This window comes from Macrobrachium nipponense, chromosome 37 (assembly GCF_015104395.2).
Source record: "Macrobrachium nipponense isolate FS-2020 chromosome 37, ASM1510439v2, whole genome shotgun sequence".
In the NCBI taxonomy this organism is placed as follows: Eukaryota; Metazoa; Arthropoda; class Malacostraca; order Decapoda; family Palaemonidae; genus Macrobrachium; species Macrobrachium nipponense.
The window spans coordinates 47,800,515-47,815,664 of record NC_061097.1 but is presented as its reverse complement, the minus strand read 5'-3'; the positions used below and the strand labels follow the sequence as shown (position 1 = coordinate 47,815,664).

The 15,150-nt window shown below is 36.0% G+C and overlaps 1 protein-coding gene across 6 annotated transcripts in view; it reads right to left on the bottom strand.

The window, feature by feature from the left end:
• Positions 1 to 8,729: 8,729 nt before the first annotated feature.
• The window catches only part of LOC135209245 (band 3 anion transport protein-like), a 396,919-nt gene continuing 390,498 nt past the window's right edge, over positions 8,730 to 15,150 (bottom strand). For 5 of the 6 annotated variants that reach the window (XM_064241945.1, XM_064241942.1, XM_064241941.1 and 2 more), the window contains 7 exons: positions 14,613 to 14,805; positions 14,184 to 14,440; positions 12,884 to 13,098; positions 12,373 to 12,581; positions 12,122 to 12,145; positions 10,942 to 11,115; positions 8,730 to 10,817 (listed from right to left, as the gene is read on the bottom strand). In XM_064241945.1, coding sequence (XP_064098015.1) covers positions 10,713 to 10,817; positions 10,942 to 11,115; positions 12,122 to 12,145; positions 12,373 to 12,581; positions 12,884 to 13,098; positions 14,184 to 14,440; positions 14,613 to 14,805 — 1,177 coding nt within the window. In that variant the 3' untranslated portion in view covers positions 8,730 to 10,712. The remainder of the gene's footprint in view (positions 10,818 to 10,941; positions 11,116 to 12,121; positions 12,146 to 12,372; positions 12,582 to 12,883; positions 13,099 to 14,183; positions 14,441 to 14,612; positions 14,806 to 15,150) is intronic. The other variant, XM_064241944.1, reaches the window with a different exon arrangement.

The following is a 15,150-nucleotide window of genomic DNA, read 5'->3' as shown; positions in this document are numbered from 1 at the left end:
TGTCCCGCTTTGTAGGTCGACAGAATGAAAGAAAATTGCATCTCTCTCTCTCTCTCTCTCTCTCTCTCTCTCTCTCTCTCTCTCTCTCTCTCTGCACTGTTCACTTTCACTGGTAAAGCATATTCAATATATTAAACATCTTTAAGAACTGCACGTCTACAACCATCACACCATCTATCGCCCCCACCCCAACCACAGGTCTATAGCAAACCTGTCTCATGATTGCGGTCAAGTACGTGAGGCTTCCAGCAAATACATGCATTCCCCTTCCAAATGGCATCGTAATAAGCATTAGCGCTGACTGCCATAATTAATGGAAGTCGCTCACCACAATAACAACTTGTCGGAGTGAGCCGGAACAGGGCAGAAACTGGAAAGTTAGATCCAGTGTCGTGCACGTGAATCATCCATATGCAGATACAGAGGTCGAAACACACACACGCATGCATATTTACGATCATATAGGCCGATTGGTACATAATTATCCGCTGCATACACTCGGGGTGATTAACTCTTGTCACGGGGAACGGCCTTTGGCTTTGTCAAATGTCCTTGGAGCAAGGATATGGTTGAGAGAGAGAGAGAGAGAGAGAGAGAGAGAGAGAGAGAAGAGAGAGAGAGAATTAAAAAGGGTCCTCTCTTTCTTTTCTTGAGAAGGAACAGCTTGAAGCTTTCTTCCTTCCGTGACAAACATATATAAAGGAAAATATTTGATCTGGTATTAAACTAGCATCATCCAGCGATGAAACACAAAGTAACTTTTCCCCATCAGTAACAACAGGTGCATAACTTGTATAATTGCTACGTGACCTTGGTTAGATTAGGCAGTCGGTTTTCTTTCTGTTCCAAACATAAATGAGAGACTTAAAATGTTACATAACCCTAGAATGCAACGACGAAGGGCCCTTTTCAGTCTCCCTGGGCATAGGCTATTCCTCCAAGGCCTCTGCCCTTCTATCCAGTCTCCCATATGTGTTCGCCGGAGAGATTGAGGTTAAGGAATCCGCTACAAGGTGCAATGAGATCAGTCTGGAATGTCTCAATAGACAACACTGACCTGACAGCTAACAAACCCTACTTCTCCCAACACTCTAGGCCCGTGGTAGCCAAGAGAGGGAGAGAGGAAACTGCGTTGCTGTGACTTGTCTTTGTCGCCAAGAGAGAGAGAGAGAGAGAGAGAGATCTTGCTGACATATGCTTTCGCCAAAAGAAATAGAGAAAGAATGCTTTGTCACAGGAACGAACAGGCAGCAGCAGGGAGAGAGAGAGAGAGAGAGAGAGAGAGAGAGATAGAACGCATTGCCCTGTCATGCGGTTGTAATTCAGCAAGTTGCCTTAAAAAAAAAAAAAAAAAAAAAAAAAAAAAAAAAAAAAAAAAAAAAACGAGGTCACTACTACTAGTATTTCTGGAAGTTTGAGTTATCGTTTTTTTCTTCAACATCTTTCAAATTAATTAATGGATCGGTACATTACTTTGCGACAGTGTTTTTCACACCCTTCCCTTATATTGTGATGATAAATTCACTCTCTAAATTCAGTTCTTTTACAGGCACTTTACTCTTTCGGACGTAGAGCTTGGGTACTATAATATATATATATATATATATATAATATATATATATATATATATATATATATATATAGATATATATATATATATAATATATATATATTGTGACGAAGTGGCCTAGAGTATCTGGGTCTGGATACCATTGATACTTGGAGCATGAAATAGTCAAAGATCTGTGTCTGGACACCATTCATATTTGTTAACCCAAATTGCCAAGTATCTGGTTACTACACTTACCATTTGCACTTGCTAGTACAAGAGACCGTTTTATTCCTGGGTCTGGGACACCCTTTGTACTTAGGGCACAGTTTGTTCAAGTACCTGGTTATTACTTACCTCACTACACACAGACACCTGACCCTTCATCACAAATACTAAACGACTGAATACTCTAAAGGTAAGAGTGAGCCCTTAAATAACTGAACAGTCAAGAAAACAATCAGTCTAAGTTCATTAAAATAGGTGTGAGGTAATCTTAATTAAAGGGCATCACTCGTGCAAATTCAAATCTAAGTATTTCCTTGATTCTGTTTTATTTGTGGGAAACGTCACAATTATCACTCTATATTTCTACCTAAACAAAAATAAAATGCAATCTTTAATAGCTATATACTGGGGTTGTAATAGAATACTCATATAAATTTTAAATACAAAAATTTATTTCTAAATTCAAAATTTATAAAGGAAATTCACAATCTCAGGGAAATTGTTATTACTTGAAAACAAAAGTTTAATTAATTCTTGAGTTAATTATTAAGCAAAATTAAATCAAAGTTTATCAAGAAAATTAATTAAATTAAATCATAAAGCAATAATTAAATTTGAAATTAAATTTAATTTAATGCAAGTTAATTCACAAGTGTAAGATTCAAAATTTACACAATAGAATATTATTCAAACTAATTAAACAAAATAAAGACAATGCAGAAAAACATAATGCATAACATGAAAACAATTAAAGTATTGACAGTACAAACATTAAGCATATAAAAATGGGATATGTCAAAAGAACAAAGCAAAAAATAAATGTTTAGAAATGATAAAACCTTGAAGTGCACTTCAAAACATTTGTAAAAATACCTTATACACAGCTGCAGCTTTAAGGCCTGTTACACACTTTGACACTTTCGGGGCGCCTTCACAAAACCAATAGATATAATACTATGTTCAGATTCCACAAACAACACATATATTACTAAGAATTATATAAAAATGAGTGACCAGTTCGTTACGTTAAGTTACTGAAACAGCCTCGCAACCGAGCGAGCGAGAGAGAGAGATTTTGAGAGAGAGAGAGAGAGAGAGCAATCTTAAACTCTCTAGCGCACGCTGCCCCGTCTCAAAAGTGAATGAATCTTTTATATGCGTAACTATCGTATCAGGGGAATGGGTGTATTTCAGTGTACACGTCTAAGACGAAAACATATTACGTCAACTCTATAGGGGTACATAATACAGGGCCTCTTTGACTGCGTTCACATATGTCTATGAATAAGGCTCTCTTGTTCCTTTACAGGCCCGACCGGGATGATAAAAAATTAGCTTAACCCATCTATTTTCAAGGGGTTGGATAACAGCAAGTTCTGCTCGGACAAAGCAGTCTCTCTATGTTCTCAAAGGACTCGATGCGGCATGGGAGGTCTTACACTCGTGTTTTCACCGATAAAGAAATCAGCTTAGCTAAGACATTCTCAAAGTGTGAATACAACCCTCTTCACAGAGGCTCACATATAAGCACTTACCCTTGGTCTCACGTTACTTCATTCCTCTCTACTTAATATGTGTTTTGTTTAAATGTGGGAATCTGAACACCCAAAAACATACATTTCTTAACATGATACACAGGTTCTGAGGTGAATTAATCATATTACCACAATTATAATTGCATCATAAAACCTATACTAGAAGAATATATATATATATATATATATATATATATATATATATATATATATATATATATGTATATATATATATATATATATAGTGAACTTGTCCTGAGTATCTACTTAAGAGTCAATTCCTCACTGCCCCCAACCTTCCTCTTCGATTCTACCGCACTTCTGCTACTCTTCCTGTAGTACGTCATTCCACCACGCAGCGTGTGTTATTTACTTCCATGAATGCGATCGTTTTCATTTTATTTGCATAGTTTTGTGATGAAAAGTGATTTCATGTTTATTCTAAATTCACTGTTCTACATATTTAATATAAAATGATGGGTTAAAATCACAGAACAGTTTACATTCCACTGAGGGGTGAGAGATGTGTATTTCTGGTTATGGAAGTTCACTCTCTACGTGGTTTGGATGTCACGTAAAGCCGTTGGTCCCGTTGCTGAATAACCACTGATTCTATGCAACGTAAAAACACCATACGAACAAACAAATAAACAAACAACCATTTGAAGCAATGTACACGATGTCACTGATGTTATGTCAATAAATTTGTTTTTATCTTCCCCTTACTCCCCTCTCTTTCTCTCATCAATCCATCTTTGTGAAATGGATAATGGGTCTGGAATAGGAATGTATAAGGTAAAATACTTCTTTTGTACTGTATATACATTTGAATAGCGACAAGACAACCTTCTCTGTAGTGACCGGATACACATCGTTTAACCCGACATTTCATTCATCAACTTCAGAGATTTAGGGAACCCCTCAATTCTGTTTAACCATGTAGTAGGTCTTTAGCTCATTTCATCCTGCATTGCTCAGTTGAACAATTGCAATGTTACAAGGATTTACATGGATTAGGATGCCTCAAAGACTTGTTCGTCCATCCGAGGAGACATCGTGTGCTCACTTATCTGTAGGAGCAGGTTTTACTGTTTATTCACAGAGTCCTAATGATTTTGTCTAACTTTCTTTTCAACTTTTCCAAAATATGCGCCTGAAAACATTCCATTGCACAACAAACATTGCCGAAGACAGACAGGGAGAGAGAGAGAGAGAGAGAGAGAGAGAGAGAGAGAGAGAGAGAGAGAGAGAGAGGAGGGGGGGGGCGGTTTAAAGACTGAGGAAGGGCGAGTGTTAAGGGGGATAAAGTACCTACCCCTAGAGTGCTTACCCGAATGAATACGTAAATTTTGATTGGCTAGGTTTGGCTGTCCTGTACATCAAGAGTGAAGTGCCTTTAAAATCTGCGTTTATACATGGAATTTTTTTTTCTATTTATCAAGAACTAGGGAGGGTGTGAGAAACTTTGTTTCAAAATACCATACCATTCAAGCGATTAGTTTGAAAGATACTGGCAAAAACAACCATGAACCAAACTTCCTGAAATACATACTAATTGACCTTGCTGCATCACCATAACCTAGAACGACCCAGTAGCTAATACTTTCCATTTTCTCTCTCTCTCTCTCTAGCTACATAGCAAATTTGATGTATATACTTAGTACTTTCTCACCTGGAAGAGAAATGTTGAGGACGATGAGAGAGAGAGAGAGAGAGAGAGAGAGAGAGAGAGAGAGAGAGAGAGAGAGAGAGAGAGAGAGAGAGAGGATTGGCGGTAGGAGAGCTTTCACTTTATACGGTTCTTTGTATAAAATCCGATTACATAAATTTTGATACCTCGCTGGAATCTCTGTACGTTCGAAGTTGATTTTCCTTGCCTAAGTTTCGCATTAGTCTAGTACATGTTCGCAATCATTCATTTACTAGCTCATTCAAACCGCACTAAAAGGACTCATTGTCTTTCCAGTGCTTCAAGTGTAAGGTTCAGTGACATGCAAGTTTCTGATTGTAAACTTTAAAAAAAAAAATCAACAATCTATTACGAGTAGATCCTAATAAATATCCCTCTTATTTTAATACCAAGTCCAGTACAAAATCCTGCGACAATAGAGAGTTGTGAGATGTAAACAACGCCACTCACTCCAAAGAGAAATTCACTTGGTATAAACAAACTGCAGGTTACACCAAAATATATAGTCGTAAGAAAACAAGTAAATGACTGTGGGACTACTACTTCAAATATTTCCGTATGGTGATGACTTCCCATAGTATAGGCAAAGAGATTCCCGCATTCCTCAGATTTTAAACTGTATCTCTTATTATTTTATGTTCTCCACCCATATACTTTTACGTTCTTGACCAAAAAAAATCATAAATATATCTAAGTGACTCTCCTTTTTTCATAATATTCACGACATAGCTTACTACTTACTAAATTGTTTTTACTCGAGCATCGATATATTTGCTTCCTCGATAATATAAAAATGATATATTTAAAAGAATCATACTTTCCTCATTTCATAGCAAAAAAATCCAGTAGCTTCTGTAATTTTGGTTACCATTATTTCCACAGCATCAAGATAGTATTCGCATACTTTTTTTGGAACATCTGGGAGTAAAAGACGACCATTAAACTCTTAGCCGTCGAGCCAATTGTTTAAATTTTGGCAGCAACACACCCCTCTGGCGATATGCAGTTTGAACTAAACTTTTCTATCACTGTTGTGGGAGTGACCAATGTTAAATATATATATATATATATATATATATATATATATATATATATCTATATATTATATATATATATATATATATATCCTGATATATTTAAGTTCCTTGTTATACCTTTCATAAAACATAATTGGAAGTCTGTCGGCTTCATCATATAAAAGGCACTTTATCCAGTTTAACGGTCAACTTTATTTCAAATACAATAAAACTTCTCATAGTATCTAACGCTAGTTCCTTAACCCAATCGCCCTCCTCGGCCAATGCCCTGCTCATTTCTGGTAGTCAACAGATCGCTTTGTTTTTTGTTATTTTTTTCTCTCCGCATTTCTTTACTGTTTTGGAAGGTTTGCAAGATGTAATGCAATCGACTCCTTAACTCTGTTAGCCATGTCAGGTAAACCTCCTTGCTTGAAGGGGTGGCCTTCAACCCTACCATAGAAAAAGCTCTCCCAAATGCCTTGACCTGGCATGGGGGGGGTTAGCTACCTACCTCAACGAGACGCCACAAATATTATAAGACCCTCGGCTGAATGGGCCTAGTGATGGAGGATTAGTAACTGTCAGTGCAGTGGCGAGTGTCGCGCTTTGCTAGGGCAATCGTTCCAGATTACAGCGTGCCCATAGACCTTGCAGGCAATGCAATAGACTTTGCTGAAATCCTTCTCGGGAGCTAGGGAAGATTGATGATGTTGCTTGGGTTGATCGGAGGGAGGCGGTGCAGCTGCTTTCCCTTTAGATATGCACTAGGATTCCAAGTGCCCCTTCCTTTCACAATGAGTGAATATAGGAGGTGTAGAAGAGGTCCCATCCTTTGGTTGGGTTGGGTTGGGTATGTGGTGTGACTAGGAGTTATATATGTTTCAATTCAGGGAACTGGCGGGAGGATGATATGTGCCCCAGTCATCCAATAAGTAGCACAGCGCTCAACAAGCGTCCGGGGACGTTTCTCACATAGAAAGGTGGGGAGAGGATTTGGAGCAAAGAAATGAAATCCTTCAGCTGTATACACTCTAGCAGAGGTTAGTTCGAACTGTGGGTTTCTCCGTCTCTGCTTCTTTCCCCTAGCTCGCTTGTTCTTCTTTGGCCAGCTCATACTGCATCTGTCTCTCCTGTGCATCTCTCTCCTTAGCGGCAGCTACCTGTTTTCTTGGAACCACGTTTTCAGTTGCTCCCACCATGTTCATCCCCTTCCCGATTCCTAGGAAGGCTCTGTAGTCTTCAGCAGTCATGTTGCTGCAGTTGATGGGGGCCCAAGGTTCCAAGCAAGGTGTAAAGTAGGTAGGTGGTGGACTGTGCAGGCAGTTCCACAGAATGGAAAATGGCATTGCTTTTGGCAGGGCGTAGTTATGCAGTAATGTGGGCAGTGGGCAGCACTACCACTAATGAATGAAAGAGTGCCTGCGGTGGCCTACTCAGTAATGAGAGTGACACTTTTGCAAGATGGCACTGGCACTTCTATGTAAAGCCATCCTTTTTCTAGCGCCATTACGCCCCTTCCGGAATTAATTTACGGTGTAAATCGTCATTTCAGCGCCTATACTGTTCATAAAACATAATTGGAAGTCTTTCATTTTCATTAATGGCGAGATGTCTCCTTTAATCTCATACAGACATATTATACAAAAGACTCTTTTGTTTTAAGGGGCACTTCATTCCATATACAATATAACACGTCCCCAGTTGAAGTTCACTTCTCTTCTTCACCTAACACTAGTTCTGTTAGCTTGCTCTCCTCCACCAATGTCCTCCTGCTCATTTCCGGTAGTCAACAGGTCATTCTGGTTTTTCCACATTCTCCTACTGTTTAGAAAGTTTTACAAGATGCAGTGCAACCGAATCTTTAACTCTTTTGGGCATACCGTAACATCCTAGATTATAGTGTGTGGCCTTCACCATAGAAAACGGGAAAAATATACGTACTATAAAGGAGAGAGAAATTCAGTTATTGGATAAAGAAAACGGGGAAAATATACTGTACGTATAAAGGACGGAGTAATTCCTAGTTATTGGATAACTAAAGCTAATCCCTCTTTCTCTCCCTCTTGGGCTTTAAGTCTTCCTCTCCTCCAGCAGTGCACATCTCTTCCAACTAATCATATTCCATGACCAAACACAAGCCAAGAAACTCCATATTTTCAGTTTAATAAAACCATATTTTAGAACAGTATTTTATAAACAAATTGCGGCATTTTGATCTTTTGTATTTTTTTTTTAGTTTTATGGAATGTTTTTGTTGGAAATGAAATCCAAAAACCGAAACACAGAGGGTTTCGGATAAGGGAATGTGAACCTGTAGGCCTATACAGTGTTGAACTCATTCCTTTTTTATTTTTTGCTATAAAGGATCTTATTTATATAAACAAACAGTATAAAGTAAGATAAAAAGCCTTATCAATAAATAAACTGAAGTACAGTTAAGGCTCTAGCATACTTTTTAAGAGTTGACAGCAACGTGAATAAATGAAGAAATAGTTCAATCTGGAGAGGGAAAACCCTCAAGTCGATATTTCCATTTTGCACTAATATATCCGTTTTATGGTTAACTAATTGAGCTGAATTTCCTGGCTGATATTACTCTTTGTGGCACTGAGGGCTAGAAATCAAAGGACTTTGCCTAATAGTCTCGGAAACGTAATGACATTCCCATATACATTAACGCATAGTAGAGGATATGAATGATAATCACGTTCACCAGTCAATTTTTATTATACCATATTTTTAAGAGACTGATTAATATCAATAATTATGTACATAAGGTGTGTATAATTATCAAATTTGATAAAATCTAATTAACTATAACCGTCAGATTCTGCATATTACAATATAAATGGACACTCGTGCTACATCACAGTTTATGTTCCTTACATAGGTAGCTTTAAGCACATTGAACAGTTTTTCAGAGGAAATAGACAACACTAAACTTTTTGAATTTTTATAAATAATTCCTCCAAAGCTGTCCTCATACTATCCACACTATATCTTTTGTGGAATCATTTTCAACTGATATATATATATTCTATATACCATAAAATGTTAAAAATAAAAATGGCATTACTTGAGTATTGGTCAGTCTAAGTGTCTGAAATCATAGTAGTGGACAAATTTTCTCATGAAAACAATTATAGGAAAATATTTGGCACACCTAAAACTATTAATAGTAAAACATACAACTAAGTTACTAGCTGATGGTATTGGAGGTAAAAATTGTAAATAATGCAAATTAAAAAAAAAATATATCACACCAATACTACAACAAGACCTTACAAATTATGTTTAACCAGGGCCTAGATACTTGCTAGGGATAATAAAATTATATACTGTATAGCTTTTAGACATTGTCTGAAAAGGGGTCTTTTGTGTCTACTCCCCATCCAAGATCACCAGTGATCTTTCTCATATGCCCTCATATTTTCCCTTCAAATAGTTTTAAAACTTTTAAACACTGTAAAACCAGACTATTTATGGCAATCAAGAAAAGGAACTAGGAAACTTTATAAACCTTTCAGCACTTTTAGGACATTAAAAAAAATAGATATTACTGCCCTTGAGAATCCAGGATTAACACCAATGGAAAAACTAGTGTCAATAATTGCAATGCAGTTCTGTATCTAATTGGGCTTTGAATTACAATGAACTTCTGTTAACTGCATAAGAATGGTACTTCCATCAATAAATATATACTTACAATATATATGAGCACCAAATTACAATATTGCCTTACCTACAGTCACATAACAAGTTGGAAACAAGACAATACAATTGTCTGAATCTTGTTATATGATTTGACAATTTCAAATAAAATCTTCAATTGAGCACTGACAGTCCTATACATATAATATATATATATATATATATATATATATATATATATATATATATATATATATATATATATATATATATATATATAATATGTATATGTATACACACACACATATAATGTCACTTCTCACATACATGACAGCCTTCATTTTCTTGCCAAGAAAATTCAAGTAAGCAATCCCGGAGTATACACAATTCAGCACCACACAATGGAATGGCAAGTCTTGTACTATTGTCACAACAACAAGAATAAATTCACTTATGCCAACCTGTGCCTGGTTCTTTCATATCACATTTTCTGTTGTACAGCCTTGATTATCTCTACTGTACATTGATCATTATCATACTGCTTATAGGCTAGGCTGTTTAGACCTCAAACATAACAATGGTAATGTACATTGCTCAAGAGCTTCTACAAACCAGATGGGTTGTGAAAAATTCAAAGGCAATTTTCTAAAAATCACAGGAAAAGCTAAATCATTTTTGTGTTCTGGATTCAGTCATAACTAGTGAAGATATAAATCGTAGATGAAATATCTCCATAAATTTTTTTTTTTCATTTTAAAAGGCAATTAATTGCACTTTACATGACTAGAGCCTTTATCTGCTATAAAATACAAACTATTGGAAGACTTGCATAATGTAGAAATTAAGGCATATACAAAATCCTTGATCATTGACAGTCCCTTTGTATCCACTAAAAAATTGCATAAAATAAAAATAATAATCAATGAAATATTTTCTACAGTCACATAATGGCTGGAAGACTTAAGGAATGTATGTATAAGCTGTGTAACAGCTGCACAACAGATCTACTTTCAAAAAACCCACAGGTGCTTTTGAACTTCTCAGCTTTGGTGGACATGATTAATGTGAGTTGGTAAGCCGTGAGTCTCCTCGAAGAAGTCAGGCTCTTCATCATTCATGGCAGCATTAGCCTCCGTTCCATCAAGCTGTGAAGAAAAAATGAAATGTATTTTATTTAATTAAAATGCAATGCAATGACCGTGCATTACTAACAACATTGAACAAATTCTGTTGCAGTATTTCAAAGGTTTAAAACTATATAATACTTACAGCATTGAGCTCTGTGGCAGTGAAAACATAGGGGAAAAGGAATAATCTAATGGGAATGAGAAGCAGCAGCAAAAATGGGAAGCAAAGGGATGCAGGTGACTGCTTAACAACCCACAATACGCCAAGGAGGACAAGTTGGGATCCAGTGAAAGCGTGCATCTTCCATGTACGGACCTGCAAAAGGAGAAAAAATGGTGTAAGTTTGTGGGGCAATGCCCAATGAGTAGTAGTTGCAAACAATTATACTGTAACTGCTTTTATGATCTCATGCCCCACAGTGGCTATGTACACATTTTTTTCTCGCTGGGATTTAACTGGCACTGAAATTCCATTTATATTTCTAAGGAATTAATAGAAAAATGCAGAATTAAAAATTACTGCTGAAGAATGTCTAAAAATTCCTTCTTTTACAAAGCCTTAAGTTTTAACCAATTTTAAAAAGAAAAAATGTAACCATTATTACATATATGAAAAGTAAATTCTAAACACAACCTATACATTACTCATTACTTTAAAATAAAAATGTAACCATTATTACATATATGAAAGGTAAATTCTAAACACCACCTATACATTACTTTTCTTTGTAATAAAGAATACATCAAAGTTGAGAAATAAAATATTTCATGCACTAAACATGAGTTTACAACAAAATTTTTCTCTCTCTCTCTTTTTTTTAAACTAAATAAAGGTATATGTGGTATCTATTACTTACCCTATTTAGTAAATCTTATTTTATTCAACATCTAACTATGTACTATGTAACCTCTCTTCAGGAGTCATAAGGGAGAAATTTAATCTTTAAGAATGCTAGAGCGGTGAGGTTTCAGAAACAAGCAAGACGGACTAAAACAAAGAAACCAATCTAGGGGATCGCTAATCATGAAGACTTACAAAATAAATGATCAAATATTTTATGTAAATTACAATAAATCTAGCACCCCTAAATGGCATGTCTTCATAAACTTAGTTCTACATTGCAATAATTTTCCAGCCTATGTACAAAACGATTGTCACTATGAGAGATACTTTTCTGGGTACTATACTAAAATATTTCTAGATTAAAAAAAAGCAGCTCTGGAACCTATCGGAAATTTTTTAGAGCTTTCTAGAAGCCATGCATTGCTTCACACAGTTTAAAGGTCTCACTTAACACTTCACTCTGTGATGAACAACTTACAAGTTGTACTTCTCCATGCAAGACCTGAGAAGAACCAAAGTATTATGTACTTGATTCATTTTATGATAAATCAATCCCCATACAGTTACAGTACTAAACTTTTCACTTTAATTTTATGTGCAAGTTACTGTAGTTACTCTTAAACTCAGGAAAAGTTTGGAGCAAAAACCATCCTTAGGAGAAGTTCTATTAAGATTACTGAGAAATGAACGTTATTTCAGACATTTGGAAAAGTTATTGAACTAACTGACCTTCTTAACATATGGGACGTTGGGATGATGTTTGACAGGCATTAAGAATAACATTGAACGTTCAACGAACTGAATACCAGCAGTGGCTGATATTCCCATGTATAAGAAAATACCCAACAATACAGCTTTGGGCACCAAGTTAAGAGCAGCTGTTAGGAATACTGCCAATCCAACCAACAGGGACACAATGAAGCCGCTGATTCTTTGTTCTGAAAGATTAAAAAAATCAAGGTTATTGTTTCTCTAACACCATTGCCGAAATACATTTCCCCATTTCTGTTAGTCATAAATATACTGACAAATTCTGGTTTAACTAAATCCTCAAAATATTACTCTTTGTACCTCAGAACTTTCGAGTAAGTATTGTAATACAAAAAAGAACAAGCAGTATTAATGTATGCATTGCTGACTTTGGAATGTATCTTTCAGTGCTAATGTATTCTCACAAGTTTATAATTCATTGTACTGTATTTTAGAAAAGTGATGATGACTGAAACATATAAAAGCTTACCATGTACCCCCTGAACTTTTGGGGATTCACCAGGAGCTTGATTAGTGCTCATAACAGTAAGAGCAGCTACATGAGAGATTGTTCGTACACAAGCAGGGCCCATGAATGGAGCACCGAAGATGCCGGAAACGAAATTAATAACACCAAAAAGAACCAAATCGAAATGGAAGCCCGTTCCCTTCACCATATTCTTCTCAGGCTTGTTCAAGATGAGACTGAAAATAAAAGTGCCAAGTTCTTTAGCAAGGTTCTCATGTGCTACTTAAAAAATTTCTACATCTATTCACTTCTGAGTTGGACAAAAGTTATTTTAAATTTTAACATCTTTTGTCTGACTTAGATAATGGTATTGAGTTTTGTATCCTGTCAAACCTCATTAAGAAAAATATTTATTCCAGTACTAGATTAAATAACTCTGCTCCCATCCTAAACAGAACCAGCTATCTAATTTTTTCTCCTCATTTACAATAATGTTCTTCCCACCATACTTCAACTCTGAGTCTTACCATTCTGTGGTCACATCTCTTGAAAAACTCCATTTCCCTTGTCAGTGCCATGTTTCTGTTTCATATAGTAGTATAGGCTTTACGCACTACTCCTCCAGGTAACATATGTTCTCTAACATATGTTCTCCCTTAACTAAGACTTGACCATCTATCAAAAAATGGGTAAAAATTCCCCTTTCATATTCCTCTTGTAGTATATTTTAGACCTCGCAAATTTTGTAATTCATGTGTAATTTGTAATCCATAGCACCTCTTGTCACACTATCAGCTTCATTCAGTACTTAAGCATTGAATTCATTCACACACACCACACCCACCCCTCTTTCACATTTCCACCATCTCTTCTCAGAGTTCACTCCAAATATTAAGTTATCTGCATATAACGGCTCCCAGATGCCTCTTTTCTGCATCCTTTGCCCAAAAAAAATTCATTTCTGCATCCTTTTTCACAATATAAAGGGAAACACACCAAGCATATCTACCTTGCCCTAGAGTCTGATATTTCTCATAAGCCGTCTTTTGAGTTATACCAAGCATGATTGAATTTTAGAATGGTAGATTTCTTAGAAATGCCACCTCAAAAGAGTAAAAATCTGGAATTATTAGATTTTACTTCTACATCAAAACTGCAACCAAATTGTAATACTAATACCAGTTCTTTTAACATACTCCATTTGAATAATAATGCATTAGTTAGCACTACTGAAGATGTCCCATGCTTATACAAGTTACTTATTGCTTTACCTAGATCTAGTCACTCAAATTGTTAGATGCATTATTTCTAACAAACTTACTGGCAGATATTTCCTTCCAAGAAAACAAGAATCAACAGCAAAAGTGATGCAGGAGCTGCAGCGAAAATGCACCACACTGGAAGGGTGTCAATAGCACCGAACGGGTTGATTAGCCATCCTCGGACCTCAGGTTTAGAAGGCGAGAGTCCTGCGGGCATGGTGAGCTTCTCAGTGTAGGTGTCCTTAATCAGGAAATCTAAAGAAACCATCAAGACAATGGAGATTGGCACACCAAAATCACCAAGAGCTCTTCTGATCTGTAAAAAAAAAACAATGAACTCAAGTCTTTAAATTCATTATTATCAATATTATTATTATTACTACATACCTCAACATAAGAGCCCCAGCAGTATTTGCCCAGCTCTTCAAAAGATTTGTAATGACAAAAAAGGAAGATAAAAGGCAGCCAAGGAAGGATACAATACTTACACTTCTGCCAAGGAATTTAGAGTTACGGAAGTTCTTCAGCTTGATAGCAATAATGAAGGTTCCCATCGTGAGAATAAAAGAGAGGAGCGCAGTATTGGGCTGGGCTTCGACTGACATAACAGCATCTTCAATGTCAGTGCCATTTCCATCAGTTACATTAAAAAGGGTCCCATTCTCAATAATGCCACTCATTCTGTAAATGAATGTTTGCATTTACAAGAATGGAGTATAATTTCAAGTACCAATTGATGAAAACATTGATATAATTATGTAGTATAGTTCTAGAAGCAATAAGAAAGTTTCACAAGTTCAAAAGAAATTACTAGTAAGCCTGCAACTAATAGCAATCTTCAGTATGCAATGACTTAATATAATAGCTAGTAGACCACAGACTCAAGCTTCTGCAAAGCAAATCCATTAAGAAAACTATTAATATATATTAGTAAATACCTTTCACTAGTTTACTGCAAATATAAGATGGATTTTCTAACAGAAGTTGAGAGACAGAATTGCATTGGTATTTATCCACATTTACTTA